The 23,449-nt window shown below is 39.4% G+C and overlaps 1 protein-coding gene across 1 annotated transcript in view; it reads left to right on the forward strand.

Annotated features, from left to right (window-relative positions):
- RIPK1 (receptor interacting serine/threonine kinase 1) overlaps positions 1 to 23,449 on the forward strand; it is a 54,274-nt gene that overhangs the window by 17,663 nt on the left and 13,162 nt on the right. Inside the window, exons 6-11 of the mRNA XM_043962573.1 lie at positions 301 to 518; positions 7,878 to 8,031; positions 11,928 to 12,065; positions 14,864 to 15,092; positions 19,170 to 19,319; positions 22,965 to 23,041. Of these exons, the coding sequence (XP_043818508.1) occupies positions 310 to 518; positions 7,878 to 8,031; positions 11,928 to 12,065; positions 14,864 to 15,092; positions 19,170 to 19,319; positions 22,965 to 23,041 (957 nt within the window). The 5' untranslated portion in view covers positions 301 to 309. The remainder of the gene's footprint in view (positions 1 to 300; positions 519 to 7,877; positions 8,032 to 11,927; positions 12,066 to 14,863; positions 15,093 to 19,169; positions 19,320 to 22,964; positions 23,042 to 23,449) is intronic.

The following is a 23,449-nucleotide window of genomic DNA, read 5'->3' on the forward strand; positions in this document are numbered from 1 at the left end:
CCTCCCATCAACTTCCCTTTCAAGAGACTCAAACAAATCAGAACCTTATTGGAGCTCTCTTTAGAGTTCCTCATCTAGGAGGAGTTGACTTTCCTTAACCTGAAGCAGTTGAAGGACAGTTTCCAATGGCCACCCTACTCATAAAGAAAATAAATTTAATTTAATTTCTAAAAAAAGAATGAAACTAGTCTCCCATGGCTTAAGACAGTATGAGCAGTATGGAGCACAAAATATGCAGTTTTGAAAATGCTTATTAAATATGCCTTGTAAACATAGTGGTTTTCTTTGCTTTCTTTTCAGGTTGGAATTATGTTAGAGAAAGAACTGCATTTTCCCAAGGATTGTACATCTAGAAGAGAAGCAGACATGTCTTTGGATGACATGGAGATGAAAACTGACGACCTATTAGAAAAGGAGCAGATAGACAGTGGAGGTTTTGGGATGGTATCCTTGTGTTTTCATAGAAATCATGGACTTGTGATCCTGAAAAATGTATACACTGGACCCAAGCGCACTGAGTAAGTTGGCATGATCAGATTCAGTGGAAAGAGAGAAGGTGTGTTAGTCAAATCAGGGTTTTAAAGAACAAAGAAAAAAGTATCATTCAGTTCATCTAATTTTAGGGTTTATTGAAAGATGTATAAGCAACACACATAAACTTAATCCTACAACAAGGATACAAGACATATTCTGGTCCACTTAGATTTCCATATTTGTCTGGCCAATGAAAATGAAGCCACACATTTAACTGCTTCCAGGAAGTCTCATCCATCAATAGCCCAACCACTAGATAGCCCACAGCTGTTAGAGACTGGACAGTTTTATATTAGAGTAGGGGAAGGAGAGAGGAAATGAGAGAGAGTGAGAGTGAAAGGGAAACAGAGAGAGAGAGATAGTAGGGGGAGAGATTGAGAATGTACTAAGTGCTTACTATGTGCTGGGCACAGAGATTAGGGCAAGCACACCCCAGCTACATAATAATTTTAACAGTCATCAGGTATTGATAAAATTCTTTAGAATACAGAAATGCATTTGTGAATATCCAGCAATTACTCTAGCTCTCTCTTTTTGCATATTCCCCCTTATTCTTTGGGTGAGGGGCCTTATCTAACTGGCCTACACGAAAAAGGTGACAAAAATCAATCAGTGACTGCTAATAAAAAGTACATATAATACATTTTATAGTGCCTTTACATATATTATCTCACCTTATCCTCACAACAGTTCTATGCAGTAGGAAATCAGAGATGAGAAGCTAGAGGCCCAGGGAAGTTACTTGCCCATGGTCACATAGCTATTAAGTAGAAGATGTGAGACTAGACCACCCAAGTCTTCTGACTCTTAGTACATACCACTTTTTTTTATATATCACACTGTTTCTCACAGGCAGTACCTTGACAAGCATCTTTGTAACATGACTGGCATTAAGAAACCTAATACTATAGATGGTAAGCCAACTTCTTCAAGAATGACTGAGGATGGAGGAGTTTTCTAATATTTCCATAGCCTGTATTCATATGCTTTATTGCACCTATTGCATTCATGCTATGGGGGACTTGAGGAATCTACTCAGATGTTATTAGAGTAGGACTATAAGCCAAACATCATGGCCAAGCCTAGCCAGAGTCAGGATATAGTCCTGCTAATCTTGCTATCTACACTATGTATACATATAGATGTACCTATGTCATTGTTGTTGTTCAGTTGTGTCCAAGTCTTTAGGATCCCAATTGGAATTTTCTTGGCAAAGTTACTAGAGTGGTTTGCCATTTCCTTCTCCAGTTCATTTTACAAATGAGGAACTGAGGCAAACAGGCATCTTGTCCAAGATCACACAGCTAGCAAGTGTCTAAGGACAGATATGAACTGAGGCCAGCACTCTGTGCCATATAGCCACCCCTGTGGCATCCATGTTATCTATTGGTAAAGTCACCTGTGGCTTCCAATAATATTTCTGGTATCAACAGAGCTATTTTCTTTAAAGACACTTTTTTTCTTTTTCCTTTCCTTTTCTTTTTTTATTTAGTTGTTTGTTTGTTTGTTAGTTTATTTTTGTGGGGCAGTGAGGGTTAAGTGACTTGCCCAGGGTCACACAGCTAGTAAGTGTCAAGTGTCTGAGGCCAGATTTGAATTCAGGTCCTCCTGAATCCAGGGCCAATGCTTTATCCACTGCACCACCCAGCTGCCCTTCCTTTTCCTTTTCCTTTCTTTCCCCCAATAAAGTATACCCAATATTCCTATACTGTTTAAAGTTTTTCAAAATCCTTTTGTAAATATTTGAACCTTACAACTCTGTTAAGTAGGTAGTGTATATATAATAACGTTCCCCCATTTTATTGATGAGTAACCTAAGGCTATATGACTCTACCAAGATTACACATACTAGGAAGTGACAGAACCAGACCTCAAAACCAAATCTCCCGACTCCAAGCCCAAACTCTTTTTTTTTTTTTTTTTGCAGGGCAATGAGGGTTAAGTTACTTGCCCAGGGTCACACAGCTAGTAAGTGTCAAGTGTCTCAGGCTGGATTTGAACTCAAGTCCTCCTGAATCCAGGGCTGGTGCTTTATCCACTGTTCTACCTAGCTGCCCATACTCTTTGCCAGTATGCCACACTGCTTCTTGGGTTCCTCCTTTAACATCTTCACAATCTCAAAAGGCTAGCTCTTCTGAGCCAAATTTCTTCCATTAGAATTCTAAATGAAAGGAATTAATAATTAATATATGTCAGGCCCTGACAATCCAGAATTGACAGGCTGATATCTCTTTAATATCTGCACCTTAAATGAAGAATTTTTATTAGTCCTTAGGAGTATTACTCCATCCAGTCCAACAATCCATCAAACAGTAAGCATTTAATAAAAACCTACTATATGCCAGGCATTGTATTAAGTTCTAGGTATACAAAGAAAAACAGTCCTTGCCTTCAAGGAGCTTACATAAGGAAGACAATATGTGCATGCGTGTTTGCATATATATATATACATATATGTGTATGTGTGTGTATGTATATGCATGAATATATGTGTGTATGTGTGTGTATATACGCAAAGTATATGTGTCTCTATATGTGTATATGTGATATATATAAAGTAAACACAAGGTAACCTTAGAAGAAAAGGCACCATGGCTGTTGAGTTTGAGAAAGGTCTCTTGAAGAATATAGTGCTTTGAGTCTGAGCCTCAAAGGAAGCCAGGGATTCTAAGAATCAGAGATGAAGAGAGAGAACATTCCAGGCATGAGAACAGCACGACAAAGACACAGAGACGGGTAGATGGAGCATTTCATATGAGGAACAGCACGTAGGCCAGTATGGCTAGACTGCAGCATGCAAGGATGGGTCTCGTATTTAAGAAAGCAGAGAAGATGGGAAGAAGCCAGAGCTTCCAAAGCCTTATAATTTGTCTGACACATAACAGGTACTTAGTAAATGCTTTTTGAATGATTCACTGATATTTGAGCCCAGAAGCAGCAGAAAGTCGCCGGCTCTTGTTGTTGTTCATCCTTTGTTTTGGAAGAGAACCAAAGACATCACAGGGTAGTGTTTTGACTTGCACGTGGGGGTAAGGGTTACATGGTCAGACCTATGCTTTAGGAAAATCGCCCTGACAACTATGTGGGGGATACATTATAGCAGGAGGAGACTTGAGGTAGGGAGGCCAATGAAGAGGCTGTAGAGGTGATGAGGACCAGTAGTATAAGTGAAGAGAAGGGAACAATTTCAAGAGTAGTCTATAGACATAGAGATGGCAGGATCTGGTAACTGACTAGATACATGGGGTGAAGGAGAGTGACCATTTGAGGACAACACTGTGGTAATGGACCTGGGTAACAGGAAGGACAAAGGAATACATGGCAGTATTAGGGAAGTTCAGAATATAGGTGGGCTTGGAGGAAAGAGAAGACATAATTAGATCTCTTGGGGATATATTGAGTTTGTGATGCGTACAGGACATAGGGATAGAGATATAAATCTGGTAGTCATCTGCATAGAGATAATTGAACTAATGGGAGCTGATGACATCACCAAATGACAAAGAGAGAGGGAAGGGGGAGAGAGAGAAAGAGAGAGAGAAGAAGAAGGAGGAGGAGAGGAAGAGAAGAGAAGAAGGAGGAGGAGGAGACAGGACAGAGTATTGGGGATAGCTACAGTTATTGGGAGTGACATAGATGAAGATCCAGTAAAGGAGGCTGAGAAGGATCTAAACAGGTAGTAAAGAAACAAATGCATCTAGAAGGAGAAAGTGGTCAACAGTGTCACATTCAGGAGAGAGATAAAAAAATGAGGGCTGACAAAAGACCATTGATCTGGCAATTAAGGAATCACTGGCAACCTTGGCATTTCAGTTGAATTATAATGAGGTCAGAAACTGGATTGCAAAGAGATTAGGAAAAAGTGACAGGAGGGGAAGCAATGGGATCATGTCCACATGAATTTCTCAAGGAGTTTAGCTGAGAAGGAGAGGAGGGACTGGACACTACATAAAGACTGAGGAGACATGGGTTTTGTTTGTTGGCAGAAGGGAAGGAGCCATCACCTAGAGAGTAGTTGAAAATTAAAGAGAGGGAATGATAATTGGGACAATCTACTAAAGAAGACAGGAAGGAATAGAATCAAGGGCACATATAGAAGGACTGGCCTTGATAAGAAGGGCAGCTTCTTCATTAGAGATTGGAGTGAAAAAGAGATAGTGGGGGATGATGTTAGGAAGATGTGAGATGAGAAGGGGAGAAGGAGCATGAGGTGAATGACTTCATTTTTTTTGTGAGGTATGAAGAAAAGTCCTTAGCTGAGAGAGTGGAGGTAGGGAACATGGTGAGAAGCTTGAGAAGAGAAAAGCACACATTAGGTTCCTACAAAGACATAATTTAAAATTGTCCCTGCTCTTGAGAAGCTTACCTTTTGCTAGAGGGATAAAATTTGGAAATAGATCAGTATATTTGAGATCTTTTAGTGAGAAAGAATACCAGGGGAAATCAGCAAAGACTCCATAAGTAGCATCTTATGAGCTAAGCCTTAAAAAAGGCCAAGAATTCTAAGAGTCAGTGGTGAGAAAGGTTCATTCAAGAAATGAGGAACAGCTTCTTCAAAGCTATGGAGATGGAAGATGAGATATTGAATTTGGGGTACTATAGATAGACCATTTTGAAATGTAAAGTCCACAAAGTGGAGTAACATTAATTAAACCTGAAGAGGGAATTTGGAATGAGATTATGAAGAATATTCAATTTTTTTGAAGAAGCCAATAGGGTTTGACATTTACTAGCTCTGTGACCCTGAGCAAGTCACTTAACCCTCATTGCCCCTCAAAAAGAAGAAGAAGAAGAAGTAGCAATAGGGAGGCAGAGAATGTTCTTGAGCAGGGGAGTGACATGTGAACCTATGCTTTAGAAAGACTATTTTGCCAGCTGTGTCAAGGATTCATTGGAGAGGTGATTGAAATCAGTAATCCACTTAAGAGGCTATTGTGTGCTACAGGCTACAGGTGATAAGGGCCTTAAATTAGGTAGCCATGTGTGTGCATGGTACAGATGCTAAAAATGTGGAGAAAGAATTGACAAGACTTAGCAACTGATGGTATATGGGGAATGAGTGAGAGTGAATACTCAAGGTTATACATGTGAGGAACTAGAACTATAGTGGTGCCTTTAACATAGAGAAGATTGAAAAGGGGTAGATTGAAAGAGGAAGGTAATGAATTTTGGTAGGGGTATATTGAATTTCATGTGCCTGTGGATCACTTAGTTGTGGAGAGTCAGATGGAGAATCAAGTATGCAGGGATTAAAAGATTGCCTTGTAGCAGTGATCTCTAATTGAAATTAGATAAAATAAATTTGTAGGAGATCTACACAATTTTCAAGAGTCTATCTCTGTTCAACAGCCCATGAATAGGAGTGGAGGAAATGGTTAGTAGGAGTTTGGGATTTGGTCACACATGAGTCATGGGTGATAGGACAAGAGATAAGGTATTCAGGAATATAGGGGAATGAAGAGTTGAACTGGTTCACTAAGGGGTCACTATTGGGAAGGAAAGTGAATACAGCTACAGCAGGGTTGTTTGAGAGTGGTGAGATGGCAAGTCATGGTGAGAAAGAAGAATAAGGAAATGAGCCTTAGGGACAGATAGACCAGTAGATAGAAGGGAGGAAGATTTCAGCTCAAGGAAGTGTCTGAGGCCAGATTTGAACTCAGCACCTCCTGACTCCAGGCCCCAAACTCTATCCACTGGGCTGCCTAGCTGCCTGCCTACATGATAGGATCACAGATTTGGAGCTGAATGGGACCTCAGAGGCTATCTAATCTAACCCCCTCATTTTACAGATGAGGAACCAGGTGCAGAGAGGTCAAGAGATACTGTCAAGTCCTACTGTGCATAGAGCATAGTTACCATATTAGAGAAAGTGGTTTGGGGCAGCAAGGTGGCGCAGTGGATAAAGCACTGGCCTTGGATTCAAGAGGACCTGAGTCCAAATCCAGCCTCAGACAGATAGGAGTTCAGGTGACTCATATTGGGCCATGATAAGGTCTCCCAAAAGAGTTCATGCATAGATTCTCTTCTTCTCTGCCTCATATCTCATTCATAAATGAAGTTTTGTTGGAAGATAGCAGAAGGTAGAAGAATATTCATAAGATAGACAAATATATGCAGGGCCAGCCTTTCCTATAGCTAGAGCAGCCAGTTTCCTATGTAGTGTGATTGGAAGACACTTGGAAAATTTTTCTCTTCAAATGTGTCTCCTTACTAGCTAGTTAACGTTGCCTGAAATTTCTCCATTACAGATTCTTTCCTTTTGGTTCAACAGTTCTCCTGTGAGTCTCTTTTAAAATTGCAGGCAACTTTTGGAGAAATGAGAAATAACATCTTTTTTTTTTTTTTTTGAGGCAATTGGGGTTAATTGACTGGCCCAGGGTCACACAGCTAGTAAGTGTCAAGTGTCTGAGGCCAGATTTGAACTCAGGTCCCCCTGAATCCAGGGCTGGTGCTCTATTCACTGCACCACCTAGCTGCCCCAGGAATAACATCATAATGTGAACTCATTGACAAGAGGATTTACTGTCTAATAGCAAGGCCTACAGAAGCACTGAGACAGAGGAGATGTAAATCAAGGAAGGAAAGGGGAGAAGAGGAAGTGGTGGTTATTAAAGAAAAGCCACTCACTTTTCACGATTTTGCCAAGGACCAGCCTTGAACTTGAGAATCAGTGAAGTGTAGTCAAGGGGTGCAAGAAAACTCTCTCTTAAAGTACCAAAAACACCCCTCTGGAGGAGTAATTCCTTCTTTTGAATTTATCGACAAGAGGTTTGACGGTCTAACACAGGGCTTCTGAACCATTCTTGTGTCACTGACCCCTTTGGAAGTCTAGGAAATCCAGCATCTAGCCTGATTTCTTTTTTGGAATATTTTTTAAATTGTAATTGAAGGAAATACCCAATTTTAGTTAGAGACTAGTGAAAATAAAGATGTATTTTTTCCCATTCAAGTTCATGAACCTCTTGAAAGCTATGCACAGACCCCTGGGATCCATAGACCTTAGATTAGGAAACCCTGGTCTAACAGGAAAGGTTCACAGGAGTTGTGTATGTGTGTTAGTAAGGTTTTATTTTGGGATTTGATACAGTCCCTCAAATAAGTTAATATATGATGTGTTAATATTCTCTCCTTTTTAATATTCCTTATCTTATTTATAGGAGCCACAGGAGAAGAATTGTTTAACCCAAAGGAATAACAGTATCTTTTCTTTTTCCACAGTGGTTACAGAAGATGTTTTCTTTGCCACTTTGCCTAGAACAATATCAAGTTCCCGTGGATGGTGGGGTGCTGTTCTGGGACACTAACCTAGCACTTACTTTTATCGGCATGTTCCCTTCCAACAGGTATAATGTTGCTCTCCTTGAAGAAGGGAAGATCATGCACAAACTGAAGCATAATCGGGTAGTGAAATTCCTAGGCTTTATTTTAGAAGATGGAAATTACTCTCTTGTAATGGAGTATATGGAAAAGGGGAATCTAATGAAGGTGCTGAAGACAGTAAGTAAAGAGCTTCTTGCCACACACTTCGTAGACATTGTGGTTGAGCTTTTGTAGCTGATTTTCCATTATGGTCCTTCTGATGTCTTTTTGGATACTGGTTCACTTAGAAATTTCTTAAGTTTGTACCTCCCCCTTAACAATAAAGATTTTAGAGCTATAAGTGCCTTTTAAAAATACAAATATTGAGGATTCACATATGGAAACCCCCCTGGAACCTTTTCTGACAGTCCCAGACATCTGATCTTTCTCTCTTTGAAACTTCCATATCATGTATTACCCATATTATTCATTTGGTACTAAATTGTGTTATCTGTTGTTTTTTTAATGGACATATGTCTACCTGCCTAACCAGACGCACAGTGTCTCTCTACGTACAAGGCCCTACACAAAATAAGGGCTCAGTAAATATTTGTTCATCTATTAATAATGGAAACCCATACTCTGATTCTTTGAACTATTATTTCTTAGTGTTGGTTTTCTCTCCATAGAGTAAATAAACCCACCTTAATATCTTATGGGATACCATGGCCAAACATTTCGTTGTCTGTTGGCTAACCTTATGGTGATGAATTGTAGATGAACTGGGTAAAATACATAGTAGCATGATAAGTGTCATGCCATAAATCAAGTGAAGACCACTGCTTTTATTCCAAGTATACAACCTAACTTGTTCCTGGAAACCTAATTGGATGAGAGCAGTATAGGTAAAGAGTTGACAAATCTAAGTCATTATTAGCCCTCTCTGGTTTATGTTTTTAAATTATTTTTAATGTTTTTGTCTATCTTTTCCCCCTAACTTATACATTCCTTAAAGTTGAATAAGAATATCACATATAATTCTTTGAAAATTGGTATATATTGGTATGTATGGTGCAGGAAATGTAACCATAAAGAAACTAGATTGACTTTTAGCAAATATTTCAATTCAAGCACCATTTAGAAAACACTCACTGTGTGTATAGTACTATCTCAGGTGCTGGAGGAGTGACAGAGTTTAGCTGACATGGTTCCATCCCTCATGGAACTGACAGTCTAGAAAGGAGATAAGACATATCCAGATAACTATAATACCCAATAATGCATGATACACACATTTTTGAGGTGTAAAATAAAGTGAGATCCAAGAGATGGTCATTACTAACAGAGGAGAGGGCAATCAGGAATCTTCATAGAGGAGATGGCCTTTGAGGTGGACATTAAAAGATATGTAGAAATTCAGTTGAGAGGTACATAAGGGAGAGACATTTCAAGACTAGGAAACAGTGTAAACTGAGGTACAGTGGAAATGCAGTGTGTATTTTGGGGGAAAGAATGTATTTGGGCCCAACTCATAGTGTGGGAAGGGGAAGTATGAGAGAAATCTGAATGGGTTGGTGCAGATAGGACCTTAAATACCAACCAAAGGAGCTGGAACTTTATTCCATACAAAAAAAAAGAAACTATTGAAGATGGTTTTTGGTCAAAGAGTGACAAGACTAGATATTTTCCATTATTTTGGAAGTTGTGTAAAGGATATAATAGGATATGGGAATAGGAGAAGGGAGAAGTGGAAATAGCATGTCTTATTTGGATGCTATTCCAATACTATGTGGAAATCATTGTCTGCACCTGGTTGATAGCAGTGAGATGAAAGAGGGGCAGATATATCCAAGAGATATAGAAGTGGAACTGCCAAGACTTAGTAACTGATGAGTGTTGTCCTCCAAAGTCATCACTTTGGGAAGAGGGGGGTTCTACACTAACTTGTTTCATTGATATTGCCCCCTTCCAACACTGCTTTAGAACTCTGCTTTCAGAATTCCTTCAGATCCACTTTAGCAGTTATACAAGAAGGCCAGCCCCATTTCTTTAAGGTTACACCTTTGACAAAAACAAACATTAAACAAAAAAGTTACTGATTACCCACCTCATTCACTAAAATTAGCTCTGGAGGACTTTTAGCTGTTCCCCCAAAAAACAAATCCATTTTCAAATGACACCCTACACACAAGGATAGGCAAAAGAATTTGCAACAGACTCTCATCCCAAAATAGAAATTCCAATAATGTTTGGAGTGTGGAATACTGTACGTGTATAGCCTCCCAAAATAACTGCTTTGAAAGGGACAACAGTGACTTGAATGAACTTTAAAGAACTTTTTCAAGGAAGTAGAAATGTTTCATTGCTGTTACTATAAGAATGCACCAAAAGGAATTCAAAATTTTTACATATTTGTCAAGGAAAGAGTTGCATACCTCCATAATCATACCTATATGGTAAATTCCTTTTATAGATCAGACCTCTTCTACACTACATATGCACTTTTCCTATGGGTAGCATAGTGTAGTACACTCAACTTCAAATTGGGAGGATCTGGATCCAAGTTCTGTCTGATACTTATTAGCTGGGTGGCCATGAGAAGGTGATATAATCTCTTTTAGTTTTAGTGTCTTCAGCAGTAAAATGAGATAATGGTAGCCCCTACTGCACAAGGTTATTGGGAGGTTTAAATAAGGCCATGTGGAACATATTATCTATATTTTTTCTTTTTTAAAAAGTATTTTATTATTTTCCAATTATATATAAGGATAGTTTTCAACATTTGTTTTCACAGGATTTTTAGTTCCAATTTTTTTTTCTCTCTCACCCTCCCTTCCCTCCCTCCTCCCCAAGATGGAAAGCAGTCTGATATAGGTTGTATATGTACAATCACATTAAACATATTTCTACATTAGTCATCTTGTGAAAGAAGAATCAGAGCACAAGGGAAAACTTCAAAAAAGAAAGAAAAAAACAGTCCAAAAGTAGAAACAGTATGGTTCAATCTGCAGTCATAATTCATAGTTCTTTTTTCTGGATGTTGAGAACATTTTCTATCATGAGTTCTTTGAAACTGTTTTGGATCGTTGCACTGCTGAGAAGAGCCAAGTCTATCCCCATTGTTCATCACACAATGTTGCTGCTACTATGCACAATGTTCTCCTGGTTATGCTCCTCTCATTCAGCATCAGTTCATGTAAGTCCTTAAATGTTTCTCTGAGCTCCTCCTGCTCATCGTTTCTTACAGCACAATAGTATTCCATTACATTACATATACTACAACTTGTTTAACCATTCCCCTATTGATGGGCATTCCCTCAATTTCCAATTCTTTGCCACCACAAAGAGGGCTGCTATAACTATTTTTGTACATGTGGGTCCTTTTCCCTTTTCTATGGTCTCTTTGGGATACAGACCTAACAGTGGTACCACTGGGTCAAAGGGTATGAACAGTCCCATAGCCCTTTGGCATAGTTCCAAATTGCTCTCCAGAATGGTTGGATCAGTTCACAGCTCCACCAACAATGCATTAATGTAGAACATATTATATAAATGTCAACTTTTATTATTATTTTAAAGGTTTAAATCTATTTCTTGCCCGTTGCTGTTCCCATGAAACAACTTAGACATAGCATTAACTTCCAGTAATACATTAATGTGATATATATGCCCTGAAAATCTATAGAGAAACTTTTAAAAGTTTTCAATAAACATGAAAATTTCAATATATAAAGAATAAGAAGATTATATTAAAAACCATCAAAAAGATGTTGAAGCATCAAAATGCCTTAAATTATATATAAAACCCATGTGTAGGTTTTTAAAAATAGTCATTTTAATATGGTAGTAATAAAATTGTCTTGTTTGTGTCACCTCCTGAACTTTAGAAAAAATTTTCAAGGAAAGTAGAAATGTTTTATTGTTACCATAGTCATAAGAATGTTGCAAAAAGAATTAAAATTTCCAGGATGCTGCTAAAATATGACCTTATTTTTTAGTAGTCTGCTCTCCAAAGAGCTGATTCATGAGACAGTTATCACCCTGTCTTGTCTTTTTGTTCCTTTATTCATTAGAACTTATCATTTTTGTTTTAGACTAGTATCCCCTTGTCTGTGAAAGGAAGAATCATTCTAGAGGTCATTGAAGGAATGTGCTACTTACACAGAGAAGGTGTCATTCACAAAGACCTAAAGCCGGAAAACATCCTCGTGGATGACGACTTTCACGTTAAGGTGATGATGGCGCTCACAGAGTTCTGGGATCACCCTCTATACTGCCTGCCTTCCATCCACTCTGATCTGCTTGTGTCTTCTCTGTGTCACAGAATGATGCCAGTACACAGGATGTTGGGTAACAACCAGCTCAGCCCTTTACCAGTGCTGGTTATAGTAAAAATAAAGGGGGAAAAGATCAACATTGTGGAGTTGGAGGATGAAATGTTCACTCCTATTTCCTATACCGATTCCAGGTTAGGAGCAACATTTAGTAGTCTTATTCTATTCACACCAGAATTCCCCCAAGCAGAGATAAAGTTGTTCCCTTTGACTTAGTCTCATTTGTCCATTTTTTGTCTTTGTCTCCTCCCTTCCCTTTTTTGTGTGTTTTGTCTGATATCTGAATTTTCTTTCCTGCCTCCTGGTCATTCCTTCCCTTAGGTTCTGGCTAGTGATTCCACAACAAGTAGTATCACGCCTCTCTGCTCAGGGTGTCTCTTGCTGAATGAAACTTCTGGGTATGTGGAGCAGTTTGCATTGACCAGTGGGCATTACTTGGGGAAAATATAAAGCGCGTGTGTGCAAGCACACACACGCACACACACTTACCCCAGGTCACTGTCTGCTTGCTACTAAAATAGGAGGTCTAATGAAAAGGAAATTATTCATATTCATATTCATAGATATTGAATAAACACAAAAGGAAAAAATAAGTAATTTTACCAGGTTGGTTTGGGGTTTTTTGTTTTGTTTTGTTTTTTGGTGTTTTTTTGGATCCCTTTTTTCGGTTGGGGTTTGGTTTTTTGGGGGGAGGGGGGTTGGATCCCTTCTTTGATCCTATCAAAAACTGCCTTTAGCTTTTTTACAGCTCCTTTGGAATTTTTCATAAAAATTAAAATAAAAGCAAACCAAAAGGAGGAAATAAATTTCCATGGGACATTTCCAGAGGAATTGTTAGATTTCTGAGAAATCAGTGGAGCAGTGTGGTACAGTGATAAAGAGATCTAAGGGCAGAGCCAAAGGAGTTTGGTTCAGATCCCAGCTCTGCCACTTACTACCTGTATGACTTTAGGCAAGTCAGTTAATCTCTTTGTGCCTCAATTTCTTTATATTTAAAATGAGAAGATGAGGCTAGATGTCTTCCCAGATCCCTCCCAGCTCTAAATGTATGATGTAAAACTTAATGTATTATTGGCAAACATCTTTTATTTAGGTAAAGCAATTAGAACTTTTTTCGGGTAATTTTGCTAGTAAAATTTACCTAAACCATGAACCTTCATCTGAATGCTATCATTTTTTTTTAAAAATTCATGTTGTTTGTCCTTTATTTTTATTTTTTGGCAGGGCACTGAGGGTCAAGTGACTTGCCCAGGGTCACACAGCTAGTTGTGTCAAGTGTCTGAGGCTGGATTTGAACTCAGGTCCTCCTGAATCCAAGGCCAGTGTTTTAACAACTGCAGCACCTAGCTGCTCCCTTTGTCCTTTTTTTTTTTTTTTTTTTTTTTAGGCAATGGGGGTTAAGTGACTTGCCCATGGTCACACAGCTAGTAAGTGTCAAGTGTCTGAGGCCGGATTTGAACTCAGGTACTCCTGAATCCAGGGCCGGTGCTTTAACCACTGCACCATCTAGCTGCCCCTTGTCCTTTATTTTTAAAGAGGACCAATGACATCACAGGGTGACATCTTGACTTGCTCATGAATTGGATTTAAGTGAGGCAGAGCTGTACAAATTGCAATTGAGTGCCAGGACAACAGTCAAGATGACTGGTAATGCCCAAGAATGCAATTGATGACCATGGCGTCTTCGATATCCTACCAAGTTCTAGGCTCTCCATAGCACCTGCCTCAGCTATCTTCATGGCCATTGGAAAAAAAATTGTTTCTCATCCACCCATTCCTTTGGAGACAGTTTTCACATGTTTGGAGTAGATAGCCTCCTAACTCATTGACAAGTTTGAGGCCTGTCAATTACCCTTAACCTGGTTTAGCCCATCTAATGAGGCAGTTTACCAGGCTGTGGCCACTGCACATACTATAGGTTCTTGGAGCCACAGGTGAGACTTGGGTGAAGGTAGACACCAAAGGTGGATGAGCAGCCCAGAAAAAGGCTCAGCTAGCCCTCACACCAGAGGGCTCCCTGAATACCCCATACACCAAAGTAGCTAGGTGGTGAAGTAGATAGAATGCACAGCCTAGAATCAGGGAAATTCCTATTCTGAGTTCGAATCCAGCCTCAGGCACTTCCTAGCTGTGTGACCCTGGACAAGTCACTTCACCCTGTTTGCCCCACTTCCCTCATCTGTAGAATGAGCTGGAGAAGGAAATGGCAAACCACTTCAGTATTTTTTGCCAAGAAACCCTCAAAATGCAGTCACAAATAGTCAGACATGACTGAAAAACAACTAAACAACAACTTCTGACTCTAAATCTGGTGCTCTTTCCCCTATATCATGTATGCCATATTTGTCTGTAATGACTTGGATAAAACCAATGGTTTCTGCAAGATTTCATAGTGCCTTCCATTTTAAGCCAATTCAAAAAACCTTTATTAATCCCCTACTGTGGTCAAGGCATTATACTAGGCAGTGGAGATACAGAGATGAAAAATGATCTAATCTCTGTTCTTGAGGAGCTTACAGTCTAGTAGGGGATACAACATATCCATTTGTGGGCCAAATATTAGGTAGAATGTAGTAGGAACAAAAGAAATAGCCAAACAAAAGATTACAAGAAAACTTGAAGTAGGAGCGATCACTTTCCAAGATTACCTCACTTGTAGCCTGTAGTCTGATCTCTGGTTTTGCCACCTTTTACAGATAGCAGATCTTGGTGTTGCCTCCTTCAAGACCTGGAGCAAACTGACTACTGAGGAAAACAACAGGCAGAGGAAAAGAAATTCCGCTGCTAAGGTGAACGCTGGCACCCTGTCGTACATGGCCCCAGAACACTTGAACGATGTCAATGCAAAGCCCACCGACAAGTCGGATGTGTACAGCTTTGCCATCGTGCTCTGGGCAATTTTTGCGAACAAGGAACCATATGAAAGTAAGACGTGGGAGAACATCATATGATTAACTGAAATTGTCCCATGAAATTAAGACCCATGTGTCTTTAGAAAATTAGTTACAATTTAAAGGAAACTTGATCTAAAAATAAAAGATCCATAGGAGTGATAAGAAATCCTAATACTTCATCCAAAGCTCGGATGGGCTCTTTAAAGTCCTCAACAAAAGGGAAATCGTGTATTTATTTAATACAGTTTGAGTAAACTGCTTTGCTAGTCTCTGAAGGACAACAAATTGTATAAGACATAGTTCCTGCCCTCAAAGAATTTACCGTCTAGGTAAAGGAGAGGTAGAAGGGAAAACTGGTGTACCACAGAACAGCTTCCCATTAGAAGTTCCTACTATTGCAGGAAAATAGTAAAGTTAATGGAAATTGATAGTTTGGAACTTCAGATTGACTCATTAAGGGTATCACATAGTAGAAAGGGGATGATTGAGCTTTTGGATTGAACTGGTCTGGACACAGTGGTGAGAGTGTGAAAAGAAGGTGTGGTGTACCTGTGGCATCTGTGGTGTTTGAGCTTGAGTCTCTATCCTTTGAGTCATCATTGGGATGCAGGTGGATGCTCATAGATATCTATCTATGTTTAGGTTTTTGACTCATGCTGCTCCAAAGCCCACACATAATAGATATGAAAACAATAAAGTTGTGGTTAAATCTAGCCTGTCCTCTTTGGATTGTACTGGCTGAGCTTGCTCTCAATGTCCCATCCCTAGTGAAAAACACTGAGTTGGTTAGCAGGCATATTTAACATAGGGAGTAAAGATTTCACCATTACTGGAAGACTGAATAGAGGCACAATGACTATTTCACAGACTCCCACGTAATATTTTTTCAATGAATTTGTAATGTTGGTGGTGGGAGATGGGATGGGGATGGTTCCATGATTTGAAAAGCTTACAATATAATTGGGAGGTAAAGATATACATATATATGTATACATATATATATATGCATATGCACGCATCTATATTACTAGGTAGAAGAATTAAGAAGCCCCTAGATAAGGGTGAAAGAGGAGAATGTAAAAGATGGTTTGAAGCTTAACATAAAAAAAAAAAACAACCCTAAAATCTTAGCAACTGGTCCCATCACTTCCTGGCAAACAGAAGGAAGAGAAATGGAAGCAGCATCAGATTTTTTATCCTCAGGCTCAAAGATCATTGTAGACAGCAACTACAGCCATGAAATTAAAGAACACTCACTCCTTGGAAAAAGCTATGGCAAATCTGGACAACAGACAAAAAAGAGACATCACCTTGTCAGCAAAGGTCCATGTAGGCATAGTTATGGTTTTTCCATGGCTGTTAGATGGCTCAGTGCATAGAGAGCTGGGGCTGGAGTCAGGAAGATTCATCTCCCAGAATTCAAATCTAACCTCAGACATTTACTAGCTGTGTGACACCAGGCAAGTAATTAAGAGATCACTAGTATCTTTGAGAACACTTTCAGTAGAGTGATAGGGGATAAAAGTCATATTACAGAAGGTTGAAAAGTGAATGAGTGATGAGGAATGAGTGAGTATGGACTATTCTTTCTAGAGTTTGCTTGGAAAGGGGAGGAAAAAAATAGTATGGTGGCTTGAAACAGTAGTAGATGATTAAGGAAAGAGTCTTTTAGAATAGAAAATACTTAGATAGGCAGAAGAGAAGGAGGCAGTAGAGAGGGAGATCTAGAGAAGGGAATGACTGACAGAACAAAGTACTTGAGGGGACAGTATCAAGGATAAATAGGAAGAGATACGCCTTGGCTAGAGGAGAGCCACTTCATCCTCTAAGACTGAAGGAAAGGAAGGCAGAAGGGGTAAAGTCAGAGAGGTGTGAAAGAGTGCATGGGAGGGAGCTCATCAATAAAATAAAAAGCAAGGTCATATGTTAAGGCAAAGCATAATTGGAGGTTTGAGGAGATATGAAAAGGTTCAGAACAATGTCTGTGGGAAATATGATTGTTCATCTCTGTTTTCAAAGAGGACCAGTGACATCACTGGGTAATGTCTTGACTTGCACATGAATTGGAGATAAGGGAATCAATCACAGATGAATAGAAAGACTGCCCTGAAGGGGTATGAACCAAGTGAACCCACGGTTTTGTTCCTGACACTAATAGAGTTCAGGAAACTTGTCAATGAGAGCAGAGAAGGCAAATAAGAGTGATATTGATTAGACATTAGCAAAAAGGCAAAGGTGCAAGGTGCTACCACAACCAGAAAAGTACGGCAAATGAACTGTGAAAACAAGAAGATAGTAGCCACTGCCAATATCCACTTAAAAAAAAAAAGCATCTTGGGGCAGCTAGGTGGCGCAATGGATAGAGCACTGGCCCTGGAGTCAGGAGTACCTGAGTTCAAATCTGGCCTCAGACACTTAACACTTACTAGCTGTGTGACCCTGGGCAAGTCACTTAACCCCAATTGCCTCACTAAAAAAGCAAAACAAAACAAAACAAAAAAAAGCATCTTCCTCTCTCTCAGTCTGAGGCTGCCTATAGATACCGTATAAAACAGGATCAGCCTAGGACTCTGGGCTGCTTATTTCTTTTTTCTTTCTTTTTTTTTTTTTAATGAGGCAATTGGGGTTAAGTGACTTGCCCAGGGTCACACAGCTAGTAAGTGTTAAGTGTCTGAGGCCGGATTTGAACTCCGGTCCTCCTGACTCCAGGGCCAGTGCTCTATCCACTGCGCCATCTAGCCGCCCTGCTTATTTCTAACATAACCATTATACTATGACAACAGATCTGAGTGTTGGCAGGAAGAAAGATGAAAGAGCTAGATGGAACTTCATTGTGGCAGAGCAGTGTGGGTCTGTAAGATCTGATTACCTGGGTTGTTTTGCCTTGTAATCCCGATTCAAGGATTTATGTATGGAAGTGACATACATAAAAAGTGACAGCATCAGGCTGTTCAGAAAGTTGCTTGAGGCATTAGCCACAGAGTACACCAGAGAGCTGAACAAAGCTGACCCTGTCACAAAATCAGCTGCAGCTACAGCTGCATCTCAACAATACCTTCTGAGACTATCCCTATTTGTTTTTAAAAGTGGACCCAGGATAAGGACTTTGGGACAGAGGAAAATGTATTGTTTTTGTTTTGTTTTGCTTTGTTTATTTATTTATTTATTTTTTTAGTGAGGCAATTGGGGTTAAGCGACTTGCCCAGGGTCACACAGCTAGTAAGTGTTAAGTGTCTGAGGTCAGATTTGAACTCAGGTACTCCTGAATCCAGGGCCAGTGCTCTATCCACTGTGTCATCTAGCTGCCCCGGGAAATGTATTGTTGATTGAGATGACAAAACTATAGGATCAAGATTGTGGAGGGGAAGGAAAGTGAAACTAGAACAGGAATGACTATGGGAGTGGCCCAAGAGAACTTAAGAGAGGTGGGGTCATAATGAAAGTAAAGACTAGTTTTAGAAGAAGTGAATTGAGAAGAAGACAGTCTGTTGTCTTTAGAGAAGAGAATATCAGTGTTCAAGATCTTGGAGATAGAGCAGTATGACATGATGGTGAGGTTTAAGGTTATGACTGCTCCATTGGGTGAATAAAGTAGAGTGGAGATAGAGGTCATAAGAAATTGATGTATTTCAAGAAGACAGGGTGTTAGAAGGGTCATTAGTCTAAATATTGAAGTTAGCAAGAAGGAAGATTTAAGTTTAGGAGTTGACTGGTAAGCCAGGAAAATGAAAAAGTCCCCTGAAAATTGAGTAAGATTGGGACGTGAAATAAAATGTTGGCGTTATAGACATCTCACAAACCATCACTCCCAGTTAAATTCTGAGGACTTAGAAGGAAAGACAAGTGATAATAATGGAGCTGGGAGCTGGAAGCCTTCAGAGATCTCATCCCCTGAATAGATGACCTATGAAGTCCCTTCCAACTAAGGGATACTTGTCTCTTCTGCCTCTCTTAACATTTATATCCACTATAGAAATAAAAAGCAATTCCTGGTGCAGATAAAGGTAAAAACTTTGTTTACATATTTTCCTTTTACTGTAGAGCAATTTTATGAAAGGAAATTGGAGAAAGAAGAAAGGCACTGATGAAAACTGTCTTTACTTTTCAGATGCTATTTGTGAAGGGCAGATAATAGCATGTGTTGGAAAGGGAGACAGACCAAATGTGGAAGACATTGCTGGAAAATGTCCAGAGGAGATTATTAACCTCATGGTACGCTGCTGGAATGAAAAACCAGAAGCTCGACCAACCTTTACTGGTAAGATATTTCTAAGCCTGGACTATACCCTATATATTTTCTTTTTCTTTTTTGTGAGGTAATTGGGGTTAAGTAACTTGCCCAGGATCACACACCTAGTAAGTGTCAAATGTCTAAGGCCAAATTTGAACTCAGGTCCTCCTGAATCCAGGGCCCGTGCTTTATCCACTGTACCACCTAGCTTCCCCATACCCTATATATTTTCTTTTTTATCTTTTTTTTTTTTTTTTTGCGCGGGGCGATGGGGGTTAAGTGACTTGCCCAGGGTCACACAGCTAGTAAGTGTCAAGTGTCTGAGGTCGGATTTGAACTCAGGTCCTCCTGAATCCAGGGCTGGTGCTTTATCCACTGCGCCACCTAGCTACCCCCTACCCTATATATTTTCAAGGATGCTGCTGATAGGATCTTAGAAAATCAATTCCTAAATTCTAGATAGTTTCAATTGATTTTGATTTTCCAGATCTTCTCAAATAGGGTTTTTTAAAGCATTACAAAAACAAAAACAATATCTTGTTTCTATCTTTTGTCACTCTTTACTCCCCTAGTTTAACATTCCTTCAACAAGTATAGTCCTTATAAATCAGCATATATGGATGCATCAGTGTGCTCCCTCAGCTGATACAGTTGACCATGGAAGGGCCTAGAAAGTCACAATGACATATGATGGAAGTTACTTGGAGATACTGTGGAGCATACATAAACATTCTGTGACTGATTGTGATGTGCTAACTACATGGGGGGCAGTAGCTTATTTAATTGGCTGCAGTTGTGGAACAGGGGCCCTTTTTTTTTTTTTTTTTTTAGTGAGGCAATTGGGGTTAAGTGACTTGCCCAGGGTCACACAGCTAGTAAGTGTTAAGTGTCTGAGGCTGGATTTGAACTCAGGTACTCCTGACTCCAGGGCCAGGACTCTATCCACTGCGCCACCTAGCTGCCCCTAGGGGCCCTTTTTTTTAAAAGCCTCAGATGGCCTCATTGTCTCTCAGTTGGAGTTCTAATCTTGGTTTGCTTCCTTGACTGATGGCATTGGGTGAGAGACAATGTGTGAGATTCAAAATTGGATATACGGAGCATTAAACTCCTCCTTTAACTTTTCCCTTTTATATATATCTCCCAGACCAATAAGAAAAAGGAGCCTCTGAGCTTTAATCTGTGAGGGATTAGTTTTTATTGCTTGGGAATTAATTAGACAACAAAAGGTGATACCAATTAGGGAAATAGGGAAGTAGAAATACAGATGAATGGCCTTAGATCTAAACTTAGTCTATTTTCCTTTATAAAACTCACCGAATCCCAAACTGCCTGCCAGGCCACGAACCAGCACACCCAAAACCGAACACCAACCACATGTTTCCAAATTCCTCTTGTGGTGCCACGGTTAAGTTTAACAGCCAGAGAATGCCAACTTCTGTTCCTGCCTTCACTTTTAAGTTTGTGTTCCTCACATTCTTGAGTTTTCCTCCCAAAAGGGGAGGTCCTTCAAAAGCTGCTTCAGTAGCATGCACAATCTCTCGAACAACTCAGCTAAAACTTCCGATATTAATTTTTACCACAAATAATTTTTAGCACAAATGCTATAAGAGGAGAGGCCTTTAGGCTCCCTCTCTCTCTCCTGTGACCTAGGAATACAGGTTTGAATTCTTTGCCTGCTGTGGCATTAGGTGAAGAAAGTTGGGGGTTGTGATCTTTGTGAGTTTCAGAAGGTCAAGAGAGTGAGATACCCAAGGTCTGGGAGTTCAGGAGACTTCCTTTCCTGACTTTTTGAAACACCAAAGATAGTAGCCTTCCAACTTCCTGCTTCTCAGGGCATCAGTGATAGGCTAGCTGTAAAGCTTGGCATTAGACTAGGTTGCAGGACTCCCAGACCAAGGCCTCTCCCCTTTATCGTACTATCTCTTACCCAACACCATCAACAAAGAAGTCAGTTCATGAGTATAGGTCCTACAAAGAAAGCAAGAGGCCAAGGCCAATTAAGTTTCTTTGAAAGTGTCCTGAGGGGGCAGCTAGGTGGAGCAGTGAATAAGGTACTGGCTCTGGATTCAGGAGGACCTGAGTTCAAATCTGGTCTCAGACACTTGACACTTAATAGCTGTGTGACCCTGGGCAAGTCACTTAACCCCCATTGCCCCACCAAAAACAAAAACAAAAACAAAAACCAAAAAAAAAAACAAAAAACGAAAGTGTCCTGAACAAGTTGATGTACTCTGTGCAGACTTTATAAGACCATATTTGTTGGCCAATCCCATTATATTTGCATTATGTGTGTGTATGTGTGTATTTATGTGTTTAGTTTAGAACAAGTATATGCATAAGAGAGAGGAGCCAGGAAGGAGCTGAAATGATTGTTCTTTCCCTAAGGATACAAAATTACATGTACAAAAATATTTATAGCTGCTCTTTTTGTGGTAGCAAAGAATTAGAAATCGAGGGGATGCCCATCATTTGGGGAATGGCTGAACAAGTTGTGGGATATGAATAAAATGGAATACTATTTACTGTAAGAAATGATGAGCAGGAAGATTTCAGAAAAACCTGGAAAGACGTAAGTGGACTGATGCTGAGTGAAGTGAGCAAAACCAGGAGAATGTTGTACATATAACAGCAACATGTGTGACGATCAGCTGTGATAGATTCGGCTCTTTTCAGTAATACAATGATACAAGACAATTTCAAAGAACTCCCCATCCAGAAAAAGAACTGTAGAATCTGAATGCAGATTGGACCACACTATTTTTACTTTTTTTTATTTCTTGAGGTTTTCCCCTTTTGTTCTGATTCTTCTTTCACAACATCTAATGTTGAAATGTGTTTAATGTGATTGTGCATATATATATATATATATACATATATATATATATATAAAAGATTGTTTGCCATCTTGGGGGGGGGAAGGAAGGGAGAGATGGAGAAAAATTTGGAACTCAAAATTTTATGAAAAACGAGTGTCGAAAACTATCTTTACATGTAACTGGAAAAAAATACTATTAAGATTTTTTAAAAGAAAGAAAGAAAGATGAGTTGGAGAAGAGAGAGATTGAAGCAGGAAGAGCCCTTATGGAAGGGAAAGTAGTTTCAGGGGGAATAAAAAGGAGAGAATGGATCAAAAAAAAATGGAGGGAAAGGGATGTATTTATAAGAATTTGCAATTAATTGATGAAGAATACGGAAGAATCAAAGATACCCTGAGCCTGAGTGACTTCCCTTTTCACCTGTCCACATAGGACTCTGAATTCTCACACTCTTTGTTCTTGTATATTGAATATCATCATCTTGTGCATTCCAGACTCAAATTTATGCCATGGGTGGTGCTTTGCCCTCAAGGATCCGTGGAAACCATTCAAGTGGTAGATCAAAATAAGAAGTGCTGAATCAGTCTGCTCTGCTCTGTAAAGGGGAAGCTGGGAAAGACAATAACAACCCAAGGCCCTTTGCTTCCTATAGTCTCTTAGCATGCTGTACTTCCTGCCTGACCTATTATCAACTTTCTTATTTTTTTTAATCAAGGGACTTTTGGTTTTTCTTTTGCTATTTCCAGTAATCTCTAAAAGCACTCCAGGGTCATTTCACTTTATAAAGATATGACAAATCAATATTTTTACTTTTTTGCTAAAAAACGTTAAAACTTTAAAAAAAAATTTTTCACAGAAATCGAACAAGAATTCAGACCTTTATACCTTGAACGATTTGAAGAAAAGGTAGAAGAAGATGTGAAGAAATTAAAAGTAAGTACAGTAGTGGATGCTTAGAAATTAACATTTATTTCACATATTTGTATGCTTAAACATAACAAGGAGGTATAGCTACTGCTTCTGTGGTTTTTCCAAGAACTTCATCTTGGTGACCACAAAAAATGAACATTAGCTGCTGAGTTTTCATTTGTTTTTCTTTTATAGACAGATTAATCTTTTTATGCTAAAAAGCAAAAGACTTTTGCTATCTGGGGAAAAGAGGATCAAAGAAGGATGAGGTGCCCTTAACTCAGGGTGGATGGAAAAATTAAAATGGAAGGGGGAAGCTAAGAGTAGGAAGAATTATACAGTTTTATTCTGTTCACTCTGCTTTCTCTCTATCACAGAGAATGATCTTTGGACTGAAAAGTATAGAACAAAAAATGGCTAATAGGGAATTGA

The sequence above is a fragment of the Dromiciops gliroides genome, chromosome 1 (genome assembly GCF_019393635.1).
Source record: "Dromiciops gliroides isolate mDroGli1 chromosome 1, mDroGli1.pri, whole genome shotgun sequence".
Taxonomy (NCBI): domain Eukaryota; kingdom Metazoa; phylum Chordata; class Mammalia; order Microbiotheria; family Microbiotheriidae; genus Dromiciops; species Dromiciops gliroides.